The sequence below is a fragment of the Bos indicus x Bos taurus genome, chromosome 4 (assembly GCF_003369695.1).
Source record: "Bos indicus x Bos taurus breed Angus x Brahman F1 hybrid chromosome 4, Bos_hybrid_MaternalHap_v2.0, whole genome shotgun sequence".
In the NCBI taxonomy this organism is placed as follows: domain Eukaryota; kingdom Metazoa; phylum Chordata; class Mammalia; order Artiodactyla; family Bovidae; genus Bos; species Bos indicus x Bos taurus.
The window spans coordinates 27502983-27528762 of record NC_040079.1 but is presented as its reverse complement, the minus strand read 5'-3'; the positions used below and the strand labels follow the sequence as shown (position 1 = coordinate 27528762).

The following is a 25780-nucleotide window of genomic DNA, read 5'->3' as shown; positions in this document are numbered from 1 at the left end:
CTGGGGATTGCTATTAATTGTGCTTCTGCCTGTGAACGGCCCCCTGGTGAGGGGCTTTGAACACCATGCAGAGTTAAGCTATATTAAACATCAATTAAAACAGTGTAAAATAGAATCGGAATAAAATATGCAAAGGTCAGAGTGGCTGTAAACATGCAGGGGAGAGGGGAGAAAGGGGGTTAGGGCCCAGGGAGCCTCATACACTGGTAGGTTCATGCTGCAGTCGCGCTGAGCTTTCGAGTTTTCAGGTGTAGTAGGTTTGCTGGAGAGTGAATAATGGTACCTTCTGGCTTCCCCCAGTTCAGTTCTTCCCCCAAAAGGTGTCAGAACCTACTCATTGTGGCCAGTAAGAAATGAGCGGAGATAACCAGGCAGCCCCCCAGCACTGTCCAGTAGAACTTTCTGCGAGCATAGAACAACAGGTGCTTTCTGTCCAGTGTGACAGCCACTAGCCCCTCTGGGTATTGTATACTTGTAATGTAGTTATTGCAACTGAGGCACAGGATCTTTAATGAAATTTAAATAGCCACATGTGGTTAGAGGCTGCCCATATTGGACGATGCAAGACTTTAGGCCATTTTTGCCCGTACTCTCATACACCCAGGAAATGTTTGATTTGCACTCTTCTTCTGACCAATTTGTACCTTCTCCTACACCTCTCGCTGTCTGTTTCCATTTTTCTTTTCTTTTTTTTTTTTTTTTTTTGACTCAGTCCTCTCATGCTTTTGACTTCAGCTTCCAAACTCTTTTCCTGAGGGTCACACACAATGCCAAGAAACGTGACAGGGAAACATCACCTGCATCAAACCAGACACCGTGGCCTTGGCCTTGCCCTCTTTTCTGCTTGACAGCCCAGAGTCAAGCTGATACCAGATGTTTCCCACTGTCCCAGGCAGAGAAGAGGGGGGTGGCTTTGGATCTCTGGCTGGAGATCAGATCTACGGCACTGTCACCATCCCCCACTGACCATATGATGCAGTTGCTGAATCTGACCCTTGAGTTTCCCAGAACCTGCAAGGATTGTAGAATCCCCAGGTCATCGAGGGAACACTCACCTGAGATCCCTGTGGCACCTGAACTATGAAAATATCGTTTCCCATAGCTCTTTCAACACTTCTTGAATACTTAGAACGGGTCCACTCATTGCGATGGTATAGTGGAACAGAGCGCTGGACTTGTAATCAAAAATCCCAGGTTTAAGTCTCGGCTCCTCCATTTACTAAATCTATGACCTTGACAAGAACTACCATACCTCCCTGGGACTTTATCTTCCCCAGTAAAAAAGACTCTGCTGGAGTGAGTGACCTGTAGGTGCTGCGAGGACCCAGAAAAAGAGACCCTCATTGCCATGAGGCCCTCCACCTCCACTCTGTTACCCCTTCGGGTGTCGAGCCTACATTTTAAACACCCTTTTCCTGAGGCCACCACTGAGGGCCTTACCTGTGTCTGATTACCACTGACTCACACTGGGAGGTTGTCCAGCAGGATGGACACACCCTGGGCCAGACCGGGTGGCATTCCCACCCACCACCACCATCCCCCCCCCCAGTTGTCGTCATACTCCTGTGCAGCTTAGGAAGTCAGTGGCAGTCCCCATGACTGTGGGACCACCTCAGAGATGGTGTTTTAGCCTGCTGCAGAAGGCAGCAGAAGTTTCTTGGCTTAGGCAGTAGGTCCACCAAAAAAAAGAAAGGATTATGGGTGTTGCCTGATGTGTGCCGACCACTCTGGCCAGCTAGCTCGCCAGCCCCTTCCGCCCAGTAGTCACTAGTCAGTGCTCCCGGGATTGTCCCTGGCCACCCAGAGCCCCTGTGGAGCTGCCAACACTGCGCAGCTCACAAAGGGCCCTGTAGCATCTCTAATTGAGGAGCTGGTGAGCAGACGCCCTCAGTAGAGGTATTTTTAGCTGCAGTGATACAGCCTCATCTTTTTTCAGGATGTTTTGTTTAGGTTTTCTTCTTCTTTTTTTTAATAAGTAAATTTGAAGATGTGGTCCCAATCCTTAGTGCCAACACCCAAGAAGTTTTGGTACACGCCCCTCACCACAGACCTCATGAATCGTATCTAGGGTCAGGTGCTAAGGCTCAGAGTTTGCCCCGAATACCAAGCCAGTGAGCCAGAGTGCACAGAGAGAAAAGAGCTAGAATAGAGGACGAAAATGCAGGCTGGCCTGGTGTGAGGTGCTGGGGGCCCCGGGGCAGCTGGAACAACTCTCCTTCCAAACCTCTCAGACCTTTGGTGGGTCTGGGGGACCGAGTGAGTGGGCCTCAGTTACGGCAGCCTTGCCCTGAATAAGCAGTTCCGCTCTGTGGCTGACTGACTTCCGAACGCTTTTGTTTTCCTTCCCTTCTTCTTTCTGGTCTGTGACTTGTCACCTTTTCCTTGACTTTATTTTTTTTTTGTATACCACATGATGGGGGTTATAGGACTTTGGTGGAGCTTGCGTCCACCAAAGTGGGTCCTGGGGAGGTAGGCCAGGGTAAGTTTCCCAGGTATATTAGGTGATACCATGGAATGATTTTGTTAATTGTATTAGGTGTGATAGTGGCACTATGGTTATATAAGAAATGGCCATGTTTTTTTTGGGAGATGCACTGCTGAAGTATGGAAGGGCAAAATGACATCATGTCTCGAAGATGCTTTAAAATATTTCAGCAGAGAAAAGGAGGGGATAGCTGAACCGAATATGACAAGTTCAATAACTGTTGAACTTGGATGGCTGGTATATAGGAGTTCATGACAACTCTCTATTTTCAGTGTTTCAGATTTTTCAAATCAAAAGGTTTTTTTAATAATGAAAAAATATTTAATTGAAAAGCTCTCCAGGTGATTCTGATGTTCATTTCAGGTTGAGAACCAGTGGTTTAAGCGATTAAATTTGGATCACTGCTCCCTAGATCAGCTCTGACTTTGGATAACCTAAGACTGACCTTTCAGGATGAGTTCCCACAAGTAGTCTGCACCCCAGACTTATGACTGGGTGAGGCGCAGGGTGGGCACAAAGGACAAGCCAGACCTGGGCCTGCAGTCAGAGTCCACAGTGGACAGCTGGTCTGCTATGTCTCTTGTACCGAAGGACCTCAGTGTCACCCAGCCCCGAGCAGTGCTGCGCCACGTAGCGTGCCTGCCAGCGCTCCCACACTCCACCCTGAGGCCCTTGCTCGCACACAGGAGACAGAAGACAGCTGCGCAGTGGTGCACACCCCAGGAGAGCCCGGCTCTCCTCGGTGCTCAGCACTATAACCTAGTGGGATTTTGCTGAAGCTACCGTAGGGGTGGGAGGCTGAAACCTGCCCCTCCCCCTGCTCCCAGGAGTCCCCGTGTTCTCAGCTCTGCATGCGAGTCCGTGATGACTCTCTTGTGTCCTCGGTGCCTATGCTGACTCCAAAGCTAAATGTCGCGCTGGCTGCTCAGCAGGTGGGGTGAATAGCAGCTGGCTGCAGCCAAGCTAAACGGAGCTCCAGAGCTCGAACTAGAAGCTTCCATGTGACATTTACACAGCACAGCCTTGCTCAGGATTCTGGCTTAGCACCCCTTCATTCAGGGGCAACCTGCCGGCCCTCCTTCACTTGAGGAGGGCCTTGTGATTTACACCTAAATGCTCAGCGAGTCTATGTGTCGCTAAGGGAAGCTGAAGCGGAGGGAAGGCTACAGACTGCCAAGGTGACACAGCCCAGAACTTCACTACCAGTCATATTTACTGGGAGCCTGGGCACCCTCCTTTGTGCTCCCGGGGGATGCCTTGGCATAGTCCTTTCAGCAAATGCCAGCTTGAGAGAGGTGCAGAAGTCGCCTCCTTCATCTCTGTAGGGGTCCTGGAGCATCTGCCTTCCCTCTGAGGTCTGAGTCAGTGCTAGTCCTGCCGGTGACCAGTGCTCCACCCCAAATTCTAGCGCGGGCAGCTCCCTCATCCGGACCAGACCGGCAGGCTCCGAGGCGCCGTTTGGGTGGGAGAAGGTGGCTGCTCTCCCTGACTCCATGCTGCTCCCTAGCACACAGGTCCCTGGTCTCCACCTGCAGACCATCTATTGTAATTGTCTCCCCCATTGTCCTGAGCTCCTCAAGGGCACGGCCCAGGTCTTTCATCTCCACTGTTCCCTGTCACCTGGCACACTGCTGGCCGCTGGACTGACTCTAAGTGAACCACAGAAGGGCTTCAGCAGCCAGCGCCCATTAGCCGAGGGTCAGAAACCTAAAGTTCAAAACAGCACTTTCTCCCTCGTTTAGGCTTCTGAACCTAAACTGGGTGCTGACCTGGAACTGTGTCTGAGTCGGTTTGTAGAGCAGCCTATGACCAGGGAAGGTGTCTGTTCTCTTCCCACTTTCCTTCAGAATAAATGATACTCTCGCTGTGCCTCTGTTTCTCCCACTTGATACCCACGGGCCTCTGAGCAGTCTGTCCTCTCTCCCCCCTTGCCGGGACCTCTGAGGAGGGCAGCATGTTTGTAGGAGGGTTTCCCTGTGTTTTTTGGGGGGCCATCGGTCGAGTGATATCTGGCCCGGTGTTCTTAGAAGTTACTCTCCTAACCTGAATGAAACCTCCAGGCCGCTGGCTTCACTTAAGCAAAACCACCTACAAGAGGAACCCTCTGGAGTCGGTGACAGGACTGACCTGTCTGAGTGTGCTCTCAAGATAGAGGGCTGTCAGCCCAGGCGTGCTCTCAAATCACCGGGATGTATCTTTAAAATATCAGAGTCCTGTCTCCTCCATATCTTATCTAGCGGTGGAACGTTGGATGTTTTTTAACCGCTCTCTCCGTGCAGATAACATGTACTGGGGACTGACTACCGCTGTGTTGGAGGGTCTTCACCAGAAGGAGCCCTTGAACACCCACTGCTGGCCTCCCTTCCCCACCCCCCCGGCCACAGGAAGGTGAAGGGGAGCTTGCCGTTTCTGGGCACCCCCGTCACCTTCCTTAACCGGTTCCAAGACACCGCTATTGTCCCAGATGGTGCGGTAAAGCCACAGCCCCCACCCCCATCCCCCACCCCACGCAGAGCCCGGTGCTGCTTAACCTTGGAGGGCAGATAGGTATCTGTGGAAGGCAGGTCGATTGTGTTTTAGAGGACAATCCAGAGCTGTCTCTGCAATTTGTTCAAATGAAGACTTTTTTTTTTTTTTTTTAACTCTAGCTTGAGGGAGTCTCACCTGGGTCACACCTGCAGCTTCCGGGCATCACCTCCCCGCCCCACCGTAGCAGGAGAGTCTGCCTCGGCCGCGAGAGGCAAGGCCAGCCACCAGTTGAAAATCCCAGACAGCTTCCTCTCCTCCCTCCACATCTTGTCAGATATTTCAAGCTTTGAGTCCTTATTCGTGCTCTGCCTACTTGGCTGGCTGTTCTTGCACTTGAGCGGCTTGTTTGCCTGGACAGGTCCAAGCTGTCTGAGCCATCAGCAGCTGCACCTCCTCCCTCGCGCCTTCTGTCGGAGCCAACCTTGATTCACAGTAGTGCAGATGGCCCGGCCTTCTCCAGCAACGCCCGCCACTCCCAGCCCTCTCGTGCCCTGCTTTCCCAGAGATGAAGGGGCTGGGCCAAGCCTGGCCTGCAGGTCAACCTGGGGCTACCAGGGAGACCACTCAGTTCATGCTCTGGCATATTAACCCAGACAACACACTAAAAAAAATTTTTGTTTTTTTTTAAATCTGAACCACATCAGATAAGGATATGGCAAGGTCTAAGTTCAGATTATGTAGGAAATACTTCCCAGCTTGCGGCAGAGCTAATCTGTTTTTGCAAATAGCCCTGGTTCTAGCTTCCTAACTGTGCTTGCTAACTGTTACTGAGAGCTGAGAGAGAATCAGAGACAAGGGCAAGTGTCAGACATCAGCGTCCCCTCCTTCCCTCCCCTTCTCTCCCTTTAAGGCAGACTGGGCAACTTCTCTACTGCGCCTTGCTTTCTCAGACGGGCTCCAGGTGCCAAAAGGTGGTGCCCTGTAACATACCACTGTTATCAGTTCATTTCCTTTTTCCTTGTCCCTCTCCAAGAGAAATGAAGTGGCAGATGACAAATGTGAGCAGAGTCGGGGGTGACCTTGGACATAAGAAAGACATGCACACCAGGGCCTGGGCGTCACTCTGCCCTCCTAACAAGCTGCAGACGAGGCGCAGGAATGGGGGTCCCATCTAGCAGCCTGGGCCTGGGTGAGACCCACACCCATGCTTTCTGGCAGCAGCCTGCAGCAGGGTGGGGTGCTGGGGCCACAGGCTCCTCGCCCACCCGTGTGGCTTGGGACCAAGTGCAGATACACTGGCTCATTCGGGTAGTCTGTAAACCTAAGGGACACTAGCACCTACTGGAATGCCATTGCGCCAGCAATACCAGTGTTCACAGGATTTACCCTGAGGCTCAGCTGCCACTCACATTATTTCCAAGCATTCTCCTCCATTGGAGAAACTGTCCCAGGTGAAAGTGGCTTCAACACAGCCCCCAAAGCCAGCCCTTTCATGAGGGAATATCAGGACTGAGATATATTACCCACTCTCCCTATAACTTGGGGTACTTTCCTAAGGACTGGGTATTTTTAATCCTTGATAATGCTACAATATCTTTATTGGCACCCAAGGACCAGTAAAGGAAATCAGTCCTGAATATTCATTGGAAGGGCTGAAGCTGAAACTCCAATACTTTGGCCACCTGATGCAAAGAACTCACTCTTTGGAAAAGACCCTGATGTTAGCAAAGATTGAAGACAGGAAGAGAGTCAACAGAGGATGAGATGGTTGTATGGCATCACCAACTCGATGGACATGAGTTTGAGTAAGCTCTGGGAGTTGGTGATGGACAGGGAAGCCTGGCGTGTTGCAGTCCATGGGGTCGCAAAGAGTCAGACACGACTGAGCAACTGAACTGAAGGACTAGTAACACAGAGACTGAGGCAGAGGCTGCCTGAAGATGTATCTGCTTCTCTCCCCATCATCAGAGCCAGTCATTTGGCGAGCACGCTCATGCCCTAGTAAGCATGATACAGTGGATGGGGTAGAATTAAGGGGCCTTCGATAGTGAAGGACAGGGATGCCTGGCATGCTGTAGTTCATGGAGTTGCAGAGAGTCAGACACAACTTAGCGACTAAATAACAATTCCACTCCTAAGATCATGGTTGGGGTCTATTCTCTTCTATCCAATTTGATAAGGAAGGAAGGAAGATCTTTTACCTTTTACCAATACCTGGGAACCTTTTTATTTCTCTAAAGCCACAGGATAAGTATCACCAAACTGCTGGATTTCCTATTCTTCATGATTGGCCCTGTCCTCCAGGGCTTCTGTCTTAGCATTGGGTGTTGCCTTCTCTTCCTGCTACAATTGCTGCTTGGCCTATTAGCCTCACGAAACTTATTCTCTTGGATCCGTTCTCTTCAAGTACCACATTTTATCCACCTGCCTGCTTTCGTTTTTTTTTTTTTTTTAAACTTTACAATATTGTATTAGTTTTGCCAAATATCGAAATGAATCTGCCACAGGTGTACCTGTGTTCCCTATCCTGAACCCTCCTCCCTCCTCCCTCCCCATACCCTCCCTCTGGGTCGTCCCAGTGCACCAGCCCCAAGCATCCAGTATCGTGCATCAAACCTGGACTGGCGGCTCGTTTCATACATGATATTATACATGTTTCAATGCCATTCTCCCAAATCTCCCCACATCCACGCATTGTCATCATGTAGATCCACTGGTCTAAGTGACCCACAGGCACAATCCAGGCTCTTGAGATGGGTATCTCCAGGGTCTGAAATTGACAGTATTTGTCTTAACCCTTAAAGTAACCTTGTTGTAGCCAAAAACCTTAGCCAGCAAACACCTCAGCAGATGCACTGCCCTCCACCCCACCCCACCCCACCCCCCTGGTGACGCAGGAGAATAGCCCTGGAGCCGTGGGGCGCAGTGTCCAGAGGGCAGCAGAGCTCCAGTGGGTGCGGCCATCCCCTGGCTGCCAAGCCCCTTGTCACGTAACAGGTTCAGAGGCTTGGAGGTTGGAGTGGGGAGGTTCTGTCCTCCAAACTCACCACGGCACTGCCTGTAAACCTGCCGAGCCAGGGCCCAAAAGGGCTGCCTGCACAGCCCACATCATCCAGGCGTCTGCTTGATGCCATGATGTCCCGGGCCCACGGGGGCTGCATAAGTACAGCTGCAAGCTGCCCACTAGATGGTTCCTGCTGCCCCAGCAGCAGGTGGGTGACCTGGGTGACCAAGGTGACCCTCTCAGGCTCTGTGTGGCTTTCAGTTTAGGTGTAGGCATGAGAGATGGTGCCCTTCTCTCTGGGGACAGGTAAGGAAGAGATTTCCCAGCTGAGTCTTCCTGGGTCTCTGTTCCAAATGAAAAGGAGCGCCCCCCACCACCACCGTCCCTCAGTGTCCCCAACTCTGCACACCTGATTCCGCCTCAGTCCATTTCCCAGCCTCAGCTCCACTGGGGACAAACTCTTTACCCTTGTGGTATTCTGTAAGCTGGAGCGGTAAGTCCCGAACCTCTAGAAGGGAGATGAAATGACCTTGGGGGCTGACGGGTAACAGCACAGCCAGCGTTTGTTTCAGGGTGTTGATTTCCACATATTAAGGTTTGAGTTGCTACTGAGCTCCCTTGCCCATGTGTGTGACAGTCAGGCTCTATATCCACCGCGATGCCCGAGCAGGGACGTGGTGTGGGGCGAGAGCTATGCTGCTGTGCTCTGGCACCTGAGCACGTTTCCATCTCCAGCACGGAGCTGCCAGTGGGGAACTGCTGAAGTGGCACTCCGAAGGATCCACCAGGGAGACCCCTCCATCTCCTGCCAAGCTAAACAAACCCTGCCTTGCCCTGTTCTGAATCACACCTCCCTGCAGATTCATTCCTCCTTCCCTGGCGCGGCTCGGGCACTGCCTTCCGGGAAAGTCCTGGGTGTCCGCAAGAGAGGCGTTGGAGGAGAAAGGAACTGATGGAGAAAGGGGGAGTGCCGCTCAGTCATCTTTTAAGTAGAAAGGAAAATGTCAGCGGAGCCGCACGGGGCCGCGGCCGCATCAGTGTTGACTCTGCCTCGCTGCGGCAAAGGGGCCGGCTCACCGGGGCGAGCGGTGGGCACTGCCAACCCCACCCAGCTGCTGACAGCCAAGCACAAAGAAACGCGTGCTCTGTACACACAGATGGGTCTGAGTGTCAGCAGGAGCCCGTTTTTAGCCTTTGCCCAGGAAGTGCAGCCCACAACACAGTAATTTAATTAAATTTGCTTCTCTCCATGGCCCACATATTTGAAGAGGTTTGGGGGGAAATGAATCTGGCTGAGGAACATCACCCTGCCGCTCTGGCACTGCCCCAGAGCCGAGCCGCAGCACCATAAAGGGTCTCGCCATCCTGATTACGGCCCAAGGCATCTGTCTGCACTGCAGGCTCTCTGGCCGGGCTGCCTGCTGGAAGCAGTCCGTCTCCATCACAGGGAAGCCACCGGGGGCAAAATAAGGGGACTCCCTGCCCCTGACTCAAGACCTGCTGGCAGCAGCCTCCGCAGTACCTAGAGCCGTGGTGGCATTAACTTTCCCCACTGGCCTCAGAGTACGAGAAGGGAGAGGGTAAGACAAGAGGACCCCCCTCCCCCACCCCCACTGACACTGCGGTCTCAGTCATCACCCCAGTTCAGTGTTAGCCCACATGCCTGGGCTTCTGCCCTGAACGTGATTGGTTTTTAAGGACCTGAAATGGACTCAGCTTTTTCATATTACCCTGCTGCCTTCCTCAGGTGCTAGCAGTTTTTGTCCATTATGCCTGAGCTTAACTCACACCCAGAGCCCCATGACCTCCCACTGCCTCCCAGCCAGTCTTGCATTAAGTTTATCAACTCCTCGGGGCTTCCCTGGTGGCTCAGTACAGAATCTGCCTGCAATGCAGGAGATCTTCCTTTGGGTTGGAAAGATCCCCTGGGTGAAGGGAATGACTACCCACTCCAGTACTCTTGCCTGGAGAATTCCTTGGACAGAGGAGCCTGGCGGGCTGCAGTCCACAGGGTCACAGAGTCAGACAGGAGTTACCTAAGCTTTTGCTTTCTCTCGTCTTCGCCCTCCTATTCAGAGTGTCTGCCCTTTCCTCTTAGCACTAACCTCTAGCCTGTCTCTCAGCCTTTCTTGTCCTAGATCAGCAGCACCAAGTCTTGGAGAGGTACATTCTCTGGTGATCTTTCTGTCCCCCTTCCCAAGAGTACATCCTCCTGGCTGGTAATCTCTCCTGCGTAATGAGAATAGCAGTACCTCCGAGAGAAAGGGAATTTCTCTGGCACGGTTCAGCTCAACACCAGCAGAACACAGGCTGTTGCTTAGGAGTGGGAATCATTAGTGTCAGGCCATTATTGGAGGGGACCGGTCTCTAGGGGAGCTAGCAGAAATTACCACTCCTTAATAGACGGAAACTCATTTGCTCAAAGCCCCCGCCCTCCTCTTTATTTCTCTGCATTCCCCACCTCCCTTTCTTCCCAGCTTTGAAGTTGAGAAGAGAGGTAACTCCACCCCATCCAAGATGGCCAATTTCTGCTAAATTAACTTGGTTAAAAGAGATCCTTGGCTGCAAGCGGCTGTTTTTTAGAATGTTTCTGTTGGGACTTCGCTTGAAACCATCATGAAGGAGACAGATTCTAATTAAATGTATGTGATAGAATTCTAGCCAGGGCCACTCTGTCATTTCCCTAGAGAGGATTTGTTGAGATGGGGGAAAGGGCGTTCACTAGCTGCAGGCCCCCGAGTCAGCCCAGGGTGTCTGAGGTTTTCCTTGCTTACAGTACCAGGGAAGACGTTCCTGCTTCTCCAGTAGTCAGCTTGACCTTGAACGGACTTCTGACATGATTGAGCTTCTGCAGAACTTCCTTCTACCTGTTCTTTACAGCTCTTCACTCTTATGGAGATGGGTAGGGTGGCCTCAGCCACAAATGCCCCTTCTAATTTGTTTACTGGCTGGGCAGCCATCAGAACTCCCCTGCCCTGGAATATTCGTAGTTGAAGAGAAGGAAAAGTTGCTGGATTTCTCAGTTCTAGTTGTTTGAGGGAAGTCAGGTGTGGCCACCATCTGGTTTAGAGTGTGAAGCCCAGATAAAGTACTGGCGTGAAAGGCCTTCCACTCCTCTCCCTGCCTCCCTGGAAGCAAAAAGTAAGGGATGGCACCAGTTTGCAGACTCCAGGGGCACTGGTCACCTTGTAGCTTCTGTCAGTGGTGCCCCCTGCCGTTATAAGTCTCAGTAGCCCTGCTGGTGCTGGGCTGAGAACCCAGAGACCTGATCCCAGTACCACCAGCTCACGGGCACTGGCAGTCACATCTCCCTGGGCTTCCTTTTCCTCACAAATAAAATAAGAGGGTTCACCTAGATTTTCTGAATTAACTTGGAAACTCCCTTCACTGTCTCCACCTTCCTGAAGTCAGAAGCTGGAAACTATCAATCTGTCTTCAGCTGCCCCCCAGGTCGACCAGCTGTGAGAACACACAGGTGATGCGGAGGGGCCCTCAGCTGACATTGATCCCACTGGTCAGAGCCGGTGTGGACTCAGAACAGGAATGCGGAAGAGGGATTAAAGGACAGGAAAGTTACTCTGCAGCCCAACAAGCTGAAACCAGAGGCACACGGAATAGGCCGAGTCCGGTCCTCTCTCGCGCTTTTCTCCTCTGTGACTTCATAACCTTTTTCCCTTGTACACGTGCACACAACACACCCAGCAGCTGGCACTACTTCCCTCACAAGGAAGCCGAATGAAATGCAGGCCTGCTCTCTGAGCTGTCTCAGTGTTGCCATATCCCTCTAAGCCTCCTCTCCCCATTCCCCATTGAAAAATTGTCTTCCCTTCCTCTGGTTCCTTTAGCAGTCTCTTCCTCAGCCCTCCCTCCAATCTTAACTCCAGACTTCCCCAACTCATCCCCTTAAGAGATGAATGGGAAGAATACACTGTCATGTCAGAAGGAAGCCATTGTCAATTCACACAGGCAGACGCTAATAGGATAAAGTATTATCCGACTTCCTTTAAGTCCAGAAATTAAGTCTTCTTGCAGTGGTAATAGATTATCACTGTAGCCACTGCAGCTGGGGGGCTGTGGGAACAGGCCGTCGGTATCTGAGGCCTGGGCTCCATGTCTGGCACTGTGATGGGCCTGCCGCGAGGGATGTGCTGTGCATTCCTGCAGACACCACGGCACTATCCAGGGAACTGCCTCCAGCTCATTCAGTTCACCTCCAGGGTGGAACCTGAGTAGGAGGACCTGTCTGAGTGTCCTTAATGAACCTGGGTGAGTGGGTTGGGCCTTGAAGCCTGGGGAACAGTAGCCTGAGGCCAGGAAACCAAACTTTGCACAGGGAACAGCGTGCGAAAGCTCATCTCCGTCATCCTTGCTGACTCATGGAACGGGTAGAGTGGCTTATCTGGTGACTACATCCCCACCTGCACAGACAGGGAAACCAGGGTTGTGAAATATAAGAAACTACAGATTAAGGACTTGCCTCAGAAGAGGAAACAGGACTGTGAAAAGGAAGAAAGAGCCACTGGGCTTCTAGAATGGAAGGATCTTGCGGGGCATCCTTGGTCCTGTCTTGACAGACAGTTGGACACACACGGGAGGGGGGAAGTGTGACAGGAGAAGGAATGGAGGGTGTGCTTTTTATTAATGGGAGATATAAGCAGGTGAATGGATATTAAAAAAACAAGTAGATCAAGGGCTGTTCCTTTGGTATTTAGTAATTAATCTCAACTTTAGTAATGGCTCTGGTGTTGTTTCTAGGCACACAGAATGGATGAACCTGAAAAGCTAAGTACCACTTTGGTCCATCCAATCCCCAAACCTGGCGTTAGCATGGTCTCTCAGCCTTACTGCTTCCCTACTACAGGTCCAGAAATCTCTACCGGGCTAAGCTAGAGATGACAGCACCATCCTTTCAAATGCTACCTTCCTTGGCCAAAAGAGCCTCCTCTCTCAGGGCTATCCCCCACAGGCCCCGGCCTCGTCTCTCTGACTCACTGCCAGGGTCCACGTGCAGCACCGAACTCAGAGTCGTCATGATTTTTATGGGGAAACATAATTTATATAACAACCCCCCCACCACCACCGAAATAATACTCTTGTTGTGGATAAACAGTGAGCTGCTATATCCCCTCTTCTCCCCTCCCATGACTGTACCTTCTTAGAAAGGAGGGAGTCTGTCAGGAACAGAATTTGATTACAGCCCTGAGGGAGGGGTTGCTCCCAGCAGTGGACAGCCTCCAGCATCTCCCGCCCCCTGCCCAGCAGTGGACAGCCTCCAGCTTCAGGAACAGGACTGTCGTGGGTAGGTGGTTTGGCCCAAGTACTGACAGCAAAGCTGGCATGTTCCAGAGGATGAAACCTGTGATCATGCTAAAATCTAATTCTAGCCTCTCATTAGGAAATCAAATGCTTGCTTTCTTGGGCTTCTCTTGGAAAGTTGATCTCCCTGCCTTTCTTCTCCTCTGCTCCATGACATGAATTTCACACTGCCAGTCCTCCCCCCATCCAGGGTCCTGCCAGCCTCCTGTTTGTGAGGGCAGAGGAATCTCCCTGGCTTTCCTCCCGAACTGCATTGCAGCCCCTTAGCCTCTGTATCTGCCACATAGCTCCATTCCATTCATTTGCTCAGATTCTGGTGCTTTTTCTCCTGTCTTGTTTTTCTTTCCTCCAAGCCCCCCGAAACTGCTCTGAGGCCCCAACAGCCCTCTCTGTGCTCCTTTCTCCTTCCTGGTGCCTCCATGGGCCCACCTCCCTTGGTAAAGCACCCCGATAAAGAAACAAGATGATCTGAGAAGACACTAGGAAGCTTATTACCCTCTTGGCAACGGCCAGGGTTTCTGGTAGTATTTCCTATCCCAGCTCTCAGCTTGTGCACTATCACCACCAACAGATTACCTTTTCTCCTGACTCGCCAGAAGGAAAAGTAATCTGTTCCTGGGCTAGGACAGTGCCTTGGGTCATCTAAAGGGCTCAATTAAAGAACGGAGCACAAAGAAGAAAAGTAAACCCATCTTTCCCACAGTGCTTGGGCTTGTAGACAGTGCTGTCCTGCTCCCCAGGACTTCTGGGTGACCATCCCCCCTCACTAGACTAGTCCAGTAGGCGTGTTCTCTCTTTGGATATGGATGAGGTTCAATAATAGAGGTGGTGATGGAGGCTGGTCAGTTGGTCTTCCCCTTATGTAATATCATCAAATTTTAATTCCTACAACAAGCTATGAAGTATTGAAGTAGACACCAATATTATGTCCATTTTAGAGATGAGGAAAATGAATATTTGTCTGAAGTCACACAGCTAGTAAGTGATAGAGCTGGAATTCAGCCTGGGGAGACCAGGTCCAGAATCTGTACTTGCAAGCACTATGCTGTATTGCTTTGCAGATACATATATTTCACTGATCTGCTTCCTGAAGCCTTTATCCCTGCTCCAAGGAGCAATTCACTTCATCTCAATATAAAGCAAAGATGAAAACAACCGTAATCCACTGCCCAAACCATTCTTCCCCCCTCCAGGGGAAAGGGTGCTTTCTGAATGGATAGAAACCAAGAGAGGTGCTTTGAGCCAGAAGTGCCTTGCAGTTTAGCTGAGGCAGGATTTCGAAATGGCGTGAACAGTGCCTGCATTAGCCGATGGCATGGAGCACTGAGTGCCAGCAGAGGAGATAAAATCAGACATATGTTTGGATATAAATGTTCTCTTTTTCTCTTCCTTTTCTTCTCTAATTTTGTTGCAGTAAAATGTTGGAGCCATAATTGCAGGCCCTGGCCCCTGAGGTAGTAGCCTGGGCTGAGTGAAGCCCACTTGGCCTTCTGTTAACAGCCATGATAAAGCTGGTGTCCCTAGGCCTTAGAAACTAGTTTGTCTCCTCTACCCTCACTGCCAATAGGATGCAGCTTTATGACCAGAGAGTCATAAAATGTCCTAGAGCAGATTATGGGAGTAGCAATCAGATCATGATTTTAGAGCTGGGGCTAGGGCAGATGCAATGGAGAAGAGTTAAGGAGCCCCCCGCCTCCCCCAAACAGTCTCATTGTTCAGCCAAACAAGCAGAAACCACTCACTGTGCACAAGTTGCTCTGAGAGGTGCTTTAAGACCTCTGTCAGTCCTTTACTCTGCAGAGCTTCCCAGGCCAAGGTTGGGAGAGGACCAAGCCATCGTTCCACTGTGAACACCCAGCCTTGTCTGCGTTACCTTTTACCTAGCAGTCGTTGCCCTCTGTGGGATTCCTGTGGTTTCTGTCTGCCATTGAACCTAAGAATCGGGCAGCTATTTTGTGTAGTCCTGAGAATCCAACTCCTTAGTACACGTGGCCCTTGGGCCAGCTCTGGGGCCCCTGTGGTCAGAATTCCGCTCAGCAGAGCTGGTTCAAAGGAGATTGGACAGCTCCAAGAGGGAGGAGAAAAGAGCACAGCAGTATCTATAGGAAGGTCCCATTTTCATATTGGCCAGGAAGGAAATATGTTCTTGGGAGCCTGAATGAGAAATCACATTGGTTTGGGGAGTCAGGAGACCTGGCTTTCAATCCCACCTCTTCCCCTAATTAGCAGTGTGACTTTGGACTATATCATTCAGTTGCTCTGGGGCTCCGTTTCCTTGATTATAAAATGTGAAGGGATTAGACTACATGGTTTTTCACGGCCTTTAAAAAATTCTGTCACGAAAACTCCCTAACTCCATATAATCAGCAGCGTTCTTTTCCCTCTAACATGTTGCTGTAACTCTTCCCACACCCACCCCCCTGTCCCAGTCCAGCAAGCTGCCAACCCATGTTCCATTCTCAGGTAACAAACCCTACGGTTTGGCCAGGCCAAGGATGAGTCTCCCGCCTAGCATTAAAGGCGGCACTTTCGGTGCTCAGGGGACCCCTCTCTGAAAAGTTGACCCAAGTGCCTGCTACAGAGAAGGGCATACTCAACACCATGGCGAAGGAGCATTGCTGCTCTAGAGGCTGAACCAGTGCCCAGGTCAGGGAGCACGCCCAGTGAGCAAAGGAACCCCCCTAACAGCTCTAACGACACTCAAGCCCGTGAACCATATCCTGTCGGGAAAACACCTCTCCCTTACATTCCAGAGCTTGAATATGCCCCACCCCCAGGACAGGTGCATCTGTTCTTAGGACTCTTCCCCAGGAATGTCTCAGGCCTGTTTCTTCACCTCTCTCCTTAGATGTCTATTCAGCCCCCAAGCCTTTGTCATTTCACAGCAACTGCATAGTTCCCTGACTGCCCAGAGAGCTGTCGGAAGAGCAGGGGTGGGAGGAAATGGGCTCCACACCCTCTGCTTCTGAGGCCGCTCCTTCCTTCACAATCACCTCTGAATGTGTACCTGGGAAGCTGTTCTAATAAATAGCCTGAGTTGTGTCTATGGCACCAGGAAAGGGGGTGATTTCTTGCATTTTTCAGCTGGTCCTAGCCAAGTCCCACCCTTTTTTCTGCTGCAGTTTTCTCTCTTTTTTATTGGGGGTAGGGTAGCAGAGGACAGGCAGAGAGAACGCATCATTGTAGCCTAGAAACATGAATAGCAGTTTCTTAAAGTGTGAGCCCATGCATACATGCTGCCACAAACGCGGATACCCAGAAATTTTGTATAAGCAAAATACACAGAGAGAGAGAGGAGGATTAAGAATTGGCCCTTTCTTAGCCAACTGCTGCAAAGTGCTGCCGCCTCTCTCCCTGTTCAGTGCCAGGGAGATCACACCCACTCAGTCCCGGTTCCCTGCATTAGTATAAATACTGGCGCTTGAAGAGACGCAGGGTCCCAGTTCAGGCAGCCTGCCTGAATGACACTCCTCAGCTAAGCATCAGGAGACCGACACCCACCACCACCACCGAGAGACACATTTGTTTATTTAGTACCCAGAGAATGGGAGCAGCCCTGCCAGAGGGATCTTTTCATCCCAACAACATTATTGCAGTCCTCTTCAGTCCCAGTCCCCCAGGGTCCCCCCAGTAAAGCTGGTGCTGTCTGACCAGCAGCTTCTGCTGAGGTGGCATTTAACTCCTGGCTGGGTCCCAGGAGCTGAGGTTGACCCATTTCCCCCGCTTTTCCAGGGCACAGGAAATTCGGTTCTACCCCCAACAGAGCCAGGGACTAACACACTTAGCTTGTGAAAGGTGCACTAGAATCGGGGTACTTTTATTTAAGCTAAGGAAAAGTGGTTGACAGCTTCAACGTGTTCCCATACTTTTAAAAGAAATTGAACATGGTCCTCCCCCCCCCTTTATTCCTTTATATAGAAATGATTCGGTCAATGCTCATAAGAAGCTATAGGTTGAGGGTCTTACTCAATTTAACCCTTTAGGGACATTGAATTAAAAATTGAACAATATTTATTAAAATACAAAAATACACTTTTCTCACATTACAATCAATGTTCTTTTGTTGGCATTTCCCCACCCCCCACCCTACCCCCCTTTCAAATCTGAACCCTTTATTTCCTTTTAAAGCTAAAATAATAAGTAAAGTTACATCATTAAATGGACCAGCATAACAGAGATCTCCGCCTTCCCCACCCACGCCCACCCTTTCTCCTCCCCTCCTCCTGAGGCAGGCCTGGGAGAGGGAAGGCTTTTGCCCCACTGTGCCACATTCAACAGGACTCCACGGCCAACTCACTGTGCGTGCGTGTGCATCACTTTGTTCGAACTGTGGATTTCAGATCTTTTTTTCTGAAGCATCCTTGGTAAGGAAAGGCTTCATCACTTTAAATGAGCCTGTGCCCTCTCTGTCTCCCCCTTTTCTTCTCTCCCCATCTTCTGCCCCCCTACCCATCACCACAACCCATTGACATCAGCCGTAATAATCCCTAATGAATCAGCATTTAGAATAGTCACCAAATCACAAGCATGAGAAAAGCTTCCACTCCCCCAAGCTTCCCACTCCCGGCCTCTCCTCCCTTTCTCCACCTTAAAACAAACAAACCCTTTATAAAAGAAAATCATCAAATGCCATCATTGTCGACAATCATTTGTCAGATGCTGGGAACAACAGGTGGACATGGCACTATGCTGATGTATGCCCTCCCGTGAATACCTTTTCTCTGTTGCTGTCCGCTCCCATCCCGCTCTGGGACCCCCAGGCCCCTTCAGGAGCCGCCTCCTTCACCTGGGAAGCCCTGAATAGACACATGCCTTGCACAGAGTGGGTTAAGCCCAACTGCAGGAATCTGGTACAATGTGAAAGCATTTGACTGCAAGCTACGCCAGCTCCCTTCCTTCTCTGCTCCTTCCCTCCGCACTCCCGTCAGGCGGGGCGTGCGGTGTCCCAGTGCACAAACCAAGAAGACCTGTGCACAGGGGTGCGCACCCTCAGTCCCTTGAGGGTTTCATGTGAATTTCGGTGATTTTCCTGTTTAAAACACCATGTTACAGATCTGTCTTCCCCTTGGCCTCAGAAGAAAAATTTATTGCCTCTCAACATTCTAAGCATAGTACAAATTCTTAGTGCTTTTTTTTTTTGGAATTTTTTTTGTTTAAATAAGATAAATCTGCAAAGACAGCTCTCAGCCTAAGAAAGATGTCTACAGAAATGGGTAGTCCTGGGTCCTATGAAGCATCTTCTAAAAAAAAAAATGACAGATTCCATCTACCCCCACCCCACCCCTCAGCAGCCCGCACCCTAACTCTTTAGGGATGTTTGTTGGTGTTTTAAGTTGGTTTTATCTTAGCAGTTTTAACCGTATACCAGAAATCCCTTCTGGCCACATAGCAACTTGACTTGTGACTTCTACCCCACAACATTCCCAAGGTAACCCTCCCCTACCCCCTTTAAATAGAACTTACAAGTTAGAAAATAGTTTTGTTTTGAGTTTTCTTTTTTAAATTTTAATATAATCTGTTTCTTTTACCAGCCCATAGATTTAATATATAAGCATATACAAGAAAAAGTCTCTCCCCACTCTGTACAAAAGTTGCTGTCTTTGTGTGTGTGTGCATTCTATTGCATTTGTATAAGTTTTTTTTTGGGGGGGGGGAGTCATATCTGAGTTTCCTGTACCTTGTCCTTGGTATGGGTCTGAATGATATAAGGTTCAGAGATAGTGGTGACCGCGGGGTGGAGAGAGTTCCCCAGGCTGTTTTCTGTCCAGTGGGCCCCATGTGCTGGTTTGTAGGTGTTGTAGTTAATATGGTCATGAATTGTGGGCAGCACGACTGCCCCCTCACCTGATACACCGGCCGGAGCTGCTGTTGCTGCTGCAGGTGCCGCCGCAGGGATGTCATCATCCACCTGGATAATCTCAACTGTCCGGGCGGCTGTGACTGTACTCCTCTGCTGGTGCCGCTTGCGAAGTTTATAGAAGACAATCAGCATGGCAGCAGCGAGCAGGGTCACTGCCACAAAGCAGCCGATGATGATCTTGGTGGTCTTCATGACTTCATCCAGGCTGGTCTGCATCTTGTCGTTGGTGTCCGTCGCGGTCACTGCCACCTGCTTGGGCACACGGGTGGTCTGGATGAGCACCGTGGTAGAGGTGGTATAAGCCGGCTGGTAACCAGTGGACGTCGTAGGAACAGGCTTGTACTTGCGCGTTGTGTCCTCGGGCGAGATCTCGGTGGTCTCCACTGTGACCGTGGTGAAGAAGCTGTAGTTGGAGGTGTTGAGCTCGGCCGTGCTCACGTTGAGGTAGGCCGAGGCATTGGAGTTGCCCGCCACATTGGTCACCATGCACGTGTATACCCCTGTGTCTGAGAGCAGCACGTGGGAAAAGTTCAAGGTGCCGTCGTTGAGGACGGAGATCCGTGGGTGGCGGGAGGCGTGGCTGAGCACTGTCCCATTGGGCAGCAACCACTTCACAGAGGACATGGGGGGAGTCCGACACTTAAGTTCCGCCATCCGACCCTCCGAGATATTGAGGTCCCGAGGGGCATCCATGATGAAGGGGGCGGAGCACTGGAAGGAGGCCTGGTCCACCTCCACCAGGTAGCGGCCTCGCATGTGCAAGGGAGCGTGGCAGCGGCCACAGCAGGTGGAGTTGGTGGGTATGTACTCCCGAAGCCACCAGGCTAGCCAGAGAATGTCACAATCACAGTTCCAAGGATTGTGGTGTAGGTGCAATTCCACCAGGTACCTCAGGGGGGTGAAGAGGTCATGGGGCAAAGAAGAGAGGTTATTATGGGCCAGGTTGAGTTCCACCAGCGAGGCCAGCCCATCAAAAGCATTCCGCTCAATCAGGCTGACTTGTGAGTTCATGACCCATAGCTTCTTGAGGGAGCCGAGGCCATGGAAGGAGCCAGGCCTGATCTCCGGGAAGTGGTTCCCCGACATCTCCAGCTCCTCCAGCCCCACGAGCGGGGTGAGGTTGGGCATGTCCTTGATGTTGCACATGCCCAAGTTCAGGTACTTGAGGTTGAACAGTCCCTCAAAGGCCCCCTCGGAGATGTACTCCAGCTTCTTGAGCTCCCCCAGGTCCAGGCGCATGAGGGAGGGCACCCGGTTGAAGGCATAAGAGGGGATGCTCTCTATGGGGTTGTTGCGCAGCCAGAGCTCCCGCAGCTTGGACAGGTATTCGAAGGCCCCGCTGGGAATGACCGTCAGCCAGTTGTCGAACAGCTCCAGGGTGTTGAGGCTGGCCAGGCCGTTGAAGGCCCCCACCTCTATCTGCCGGATGGAGTTCCTGCCCAGCTGCAAGACCTCCAGGTGGTGGAGGTGGCGGAAGGTGTCGGCCTGAATCATCTGGATATTGTTCTCCATGAGGTTGAGGTACCGGGTGTTGGAAGGAATCCCCTGAGGGACCTCGGAGAGGCCCCGGCGGGTGCACACCACCTTGCTGAACTGGTTACTACACGAGCAGACGGATGGGCAGTTCTGGGGCCCGGCGGAGGCAGCAGCAGCGATGGCTGCACACAGAATCCACACTTGCGCCGTGAGGTAGACGACGGGGAGCAGGACGGCATTCCAGGTGTGATGCACAGTTACCTGCCACAAGAGCTTCATGGTGTGGCACGTTCATAATTCACCATCGCCTGGGATTTTGGCTCGGAAAGGAGAACCAGCCCTACCCCGGCTTAAGTGAGCTAGGAGCTCCTCTTTCCATCTGGAGAAGGAGGTGGGGAGGGGGCGATTAGAGAGACGGAGCAGATCGGCCGGGAAGAAAAAAAAAAAATCATGCCAAAACTAAAGAGTGGCCCCTCGTCTACCAGCGCCCCCCGCCCAGGCTAGCCCTCGGAAAGCTGGGACTTGCTGTCCCCCGAGGCGACCATCCCCACCCAATCATTCGCTGTCACCTACCTCGGAAGGAAGGAAGGGAAGAACTGGCGTGGTGTCCTTAAGCGTTCTCTGCCGGAGCTGGCCACCTCGTTCCCATTCTCACTTCTTAGTTTTAATTAACAAAAGGGGGGAAGTCGAGGGGGCGGGGAGGTCAGAGGGAAGGGGAGGGGAGGGGAGGGGTGGGGGGAGACAAAATGGCTTCTAGTAAATCCGGAGCCGGCGAGCGGAGCCGCGGAGTTGAGGCGCGCCGGGAGAGCAGAGGCCCGGCGGGCTATGCAGGTGCATGCCCCCCCCTCCGCCCGAGGCGGGGCGCCGCCAGCGCTTCCCGGCTTTGTCCTTGGACCCTGGCCCCGGCACGCACCAGCCGAGGGGGATGCCGCTTCATCGCCGGAGTGTGCCTCCGGTGCCCTCCGCCCGCTCCGGGGCTGCTACCAGGCGGGGAGTGAGGGGGCGCCCCGCAGCCTCCCAGGCCGCGCTCGCCGCCGCCGCCGCGCTGCCCCCTCTCCTGGTGTCGGCCGCTCCCGGCCCGAGGCAGCTGATGCAGTCGTTCGCTCGCGGTGCTGCGAGAGTTAAGAGGAGGTGTCCGCCGCTCCTTCGCCCCCTCCCTCTTCGACACACACCCCCTTCTCTCCTCTCCTCTCCTCTTAAGGGTTAAAAAGCCCCAAACTGGGCTGAGTTTCCCAGTCCGCCGGCTGCTGGTGCAAAGAGCAGTAATCCGTCCAGCCCCCTGAGGGGCAGCGGCGTGGAGGCAGCGCCGGGATCTGGTCCACCGGCCGGAGGAGCGCGGCAGCAGCGGCGGCGGCAGCCGGGTCGCCCCGAACTGCAGGCCCCTTCGGGGAGTCCGGGGGCGCAGAATCGCCCGCCGCAGCCGGGCCCCCGGCGCACCGCCGGCTCTGGCTTTGTGCGAAGAGAGCGAGTTCGGGGCTCCGGCCCCCGGCGCCTTCAGCGGCTGCGCTGCCCGCGGGCTGCTGTTGCTGCTGCAGCGGCCCCGGCGCTGGCGGCGGCGTGAGCAGCGGGGGTCGCGGCTGCGGGGAACGCTTCGGAGCCCGGGAACATGGTCCCCGCTCGCTAGCGGCGGCGGCGGCGGCAGCAGCAGCGGGGCCCCTGCGCGCGGCGCCCACCGTCTCCTCCTCGCGCCGGGCTCGCGGTGTTGCAGGCAGCAGCCACGCAGACTGCTCTCTCATCCTTTTGTCCTTCAGTCAGAACGTGAATGTACTGCTGACGCATACTGTTCTGGGGAGAAGATTAGCGTGATGCAGTGCTCTTATGTATTAACACCGCTCCCCCTCCGCTGCCTGCCCTCGAGGGGTTAACGCCGGCGCCTTCCAGCGCCGCGCCGGCCCGCGCCGCGCAGCCCCGATCTCCGCGCCTCCGTCCGACTTCCTCCTTCCTTCCTTCCTTCCTTCCTTCCTTCCTTCCTTCCTCCCTTCCTCCCTCCCTCCCTCCCTGCCTTCCTCCTTCCTTCCTTCCTCCCCCACCACCCTCCCCCCTCCCCCCCGCGCCCCGGCCGTTTCCTCCCCGCCCCCTCTAGACGCGGGGAGCGGGCCGGGCGAGGGAGCCGGAGTGAGCGTCAAGTGAGGGGCCGCGCGCAAGTCGCAGGCGTTCGCAGCTATTTTGGTCCGATCGGAGGGAGCCGCCGGGTGGCCGCTGATAGGCTGGAGCGGCGCGGGGCTGCTGCGGAGGGACCGCGCGGGGGCCCCCGCCCCCACCCTGGGGCTCTGGGAGCGATGGGCTTAGGGCCCCGGGAGCCGGAGGCGCGGCGACCCGCGGCGGGGCTACTGCTGTTGGCGGGCCTCCCGCCCCGACCGCGTCATCCTCACCCCCGCCGACTGCTGACGGGGCGACCGGCCGCTCGGCCCGGGCTGCATGCTCGGAGTTCCGAGCTGCACGGGGTTGAGGGCGGGGGGGTGGGTGGCGGACGACGCGGGGGCGGCCAGGGCGCTGCTGCACAGATGCCGATTCGTCCTGTCCACCTCCCCTTCCCCCCCTCCCCCGCCTCCCTCGCACATTTCCTCACCTCGGCTTTAACTGGGGCTTTAAATGATCGTTTTCTTAATGAGGGTTACGGGGGAGGAAAACAGTGGAAGGAAAGACCAAGTGCGGGGAGCTAGGGGAATGACAACCTGGGACAGGACAACCACCAACGGGAAGGATGGAGGTGAACTCCCAGCCACCGCGGCACACCCCGTTGTTCATTCATGCAGCGGAGCCCTGGCTTTTCAACTCTTTGCAGCCCCGCGCCCTTTCCCCTCCCCGTGCCCAGAGTTTGGACTGAGTGGGTCTTAAACCCTCTGCCCCAGGAGCTTAACCAGCTCTTTGTTGCCTGGACTGCCTGGGAAGAACTGCGTAGCAACCTGCCCCTACTTCTGGTGAGCGGAGACTCCGGGGCATTGGATGGACCAGTGTGGGAGAGGGAACAGAACTTGGTGGCTTTTTCCCACTGGAGAAAACGACTGCCCCTTTCTCTGCCTAGTGGGGGTGGGGCCATCTGTGGCTCAGCCCTGGAAAGCCAGCTGGTAGAATACGGCATTGGTTTAGTGATGCTTACCCCCAGGCTTCTTTCCTTGTGCCCCACCCCTCTCTGCCTTGGCAAGCTTGCTTTTCTACCACCTCCACATGAGCTATTGCTTAAGAAGAGGAGGTCCTGGATCTCTCAGCTCTCTGGGTTGTGCCACACCCTTATCTCAGCATTCTCTGCTGCCCAGTAACCTGAAACCTCCTTAAATATGCCAGGGAATTTTTTAAGTCCCTGAATGGAGTGAAAGCAGTTCCATTGTTGACAAGTTGGGTTCCCCATTGTTTACCAACATTTTATTATGCATTTGCAGTCAAATAATAATGACGTTAATAGTTAATATGTGTCCTAAAATCACATAGTAAGCGGGGGAGCCAGTCCTTGAACCCTGGCAGAGCTCAGATGTCTAGAACTTGGGTAGTAGAAGTGATTCTCCAGAGTTTTCTCGCAGTCAATAAGAACTCAGGTTTCATTCATCTCCTTCAAGAGTCATATACTGGGATGTTTGTCTGCTGGCTAGATGGATGGATCTGTTTTTGTTTAATCTTCCTTTACCCAGTGACACAGTTGCCATAGTTGTCTCCATTTTGTGGGTGGATGTACTGAGCTCAGGCAGGCAAATAACATACTCAAGGTCATACACTCAGAAAGCAACAGAGCCAGCATCTCAATCCAGTCTTCAAATCCTGAGCTTGGTGTTTTCATCACTGTTAGAAAATGTTCAGTGTGTTCACTCTGCGTAGACTTCATGGCAGAGGCAAGGTGGGGGAACAGTGCATAAAAAACTTCAGTGAGGGACTTCCTTGGCAGTCCAGTGGTTAAGACTCCAAGCTGCCAATGCAGAGGGTCCTGGTTCCATCCCTGGGCTGGTAACTAATCCCATATACTGTGCAGCACACCCAGAAGATAAAAGGAAAATAAAACTTCGGTGAAGGGTATATGAGATGTGTGTAGGATGAAGGGAGAGAGAGGGGGGCTGATAAAGTAGATCTTTTATTTAACTTGTTTCAGTCGTAACAATTACTGTTTGGTGAAAAAAATAATTGTGCTTTCAGACCTTGAATTTTAAATAATTATAACTAGGCTCAAATACATATTTATTAATCAAAATCAGAATCATTACAATCAAATTTTTGCCAACAAGAAATGTTTGTTTATTCCTGTAGAGTAAAAATCCAGGCTTTGGGATTTGATGCACTCTTGGAAAGCATTTTCTGCCTCCTGCTGGTTGTGGAAGCATTTTCCTTGCAAAAAGTTGTCAGGATGCCTAAAGAAGTGGTTGCTGATTGGCAAGAGGTCAGGTTGAATATGGTGGATAAGGCAAAACTTCATAGTCCAGTTCATTAAACTTTTGAAGGGCTGGTTGTGCTACATGAGGATGGGTGTTGTCATGGAGAACCCTTTCTGTTGACCAATACCGGTTGCAGGCATTGTAGTTCTCGGTGCATCTCATCCATTTGCTGAGCATGTTTTTCAGATGTGATGGGTTCACCAGGATTCAGAAAGCTGTAGTGGATCAGATTGGCAGCAGACCACCAAACAGTAACCATGACTTTTCTTTGATGCAAGTTCGGCTTTGGGAAGTGCTTTGGAGCGCTTCTCAGTTCAACCACTGAGCTGATCGTCACCAGTTGTCGCATAAAATCCACTTTTCGTCATACATCACAATCTGAGAAATGGTTTGTGTTGTTGCATACAATAAGAGAAGATGACACTTCAAACCCACAATTGTTTTGATTTGTGGTCAGCTGGTGAGGCAACCATTTAGAGCTTTTCCATCTATCCAGTTTGCTTCAAATGCATTTGAAGCATTCTACATTCTACCGACTGTAGAGTGGTCAAATGTTGAGTTCTTTGGCAACTTCTTACGTAGTTGTAGGAGGGTCAGCTTCAATGATCCTCTCAGTTGGTCATCCTTTTCTGATGGCTGGCCACTGCACTCATCTTCAAGGCTCTTGTCCCCCTTGCAAAACATCTTGAACCACCACTGCACTGTACATTCGTTAGCAGTTCCTGGGCCAGTTGCGTTGTTGATGTTGTGAGTTGTCTTCGCTGCTTTATGACCCGTTTTGAACTCGAACAAGAAAATGGCTTGAATTTGCT

The 25780-nt window shown here is 52.4% G+C and overlaps 2 protein-coding genes across 2 annotated transcripts in view; one reads left to right on the top strand and one right to left on the bottom strand.

Annotated features, from left to right (window-relative positions):
- Positions 1-25780, top strand: part of SND1 (staphylococcal nuclease and tudor domain containing 1) — a 421273-nt gene that overhangs the window by 337385 nt on the left and 58108 nt on the right. The gene's annotated exons all lie outside the window — the stretch shown is intronic.
- On the bottom strand, positions 18403-21299 carry LRRC4 (leucine rich repeat containing 4). Its single transcript, XM_027539082.1, has 2 exons — positions 21184-21299; positions 18403-20989 (listed from the first exon to the last, which is right to left on the bottom strand). The coding sequence occupies exon 2, from the start codon at positions 20887-20889 to the stop codon at positions 18931-18933; it is 1959 nt and encodes a 652-aa protein (XP_027394883.1). The 5' UTR covers positions 20890-20989; positions 21184-21299; the 3' UTR covers positions 18403-18930.

Excerpts from the sequence above, each read along its gene's own strand:
- LRRC4 (XM_027539082.1), bottom strand. The coding sequence starts at position 20,889 with ATGAAGCTCTTGTGGCAGGTAACTGTGCATCACACCTGGAATGCCGTC.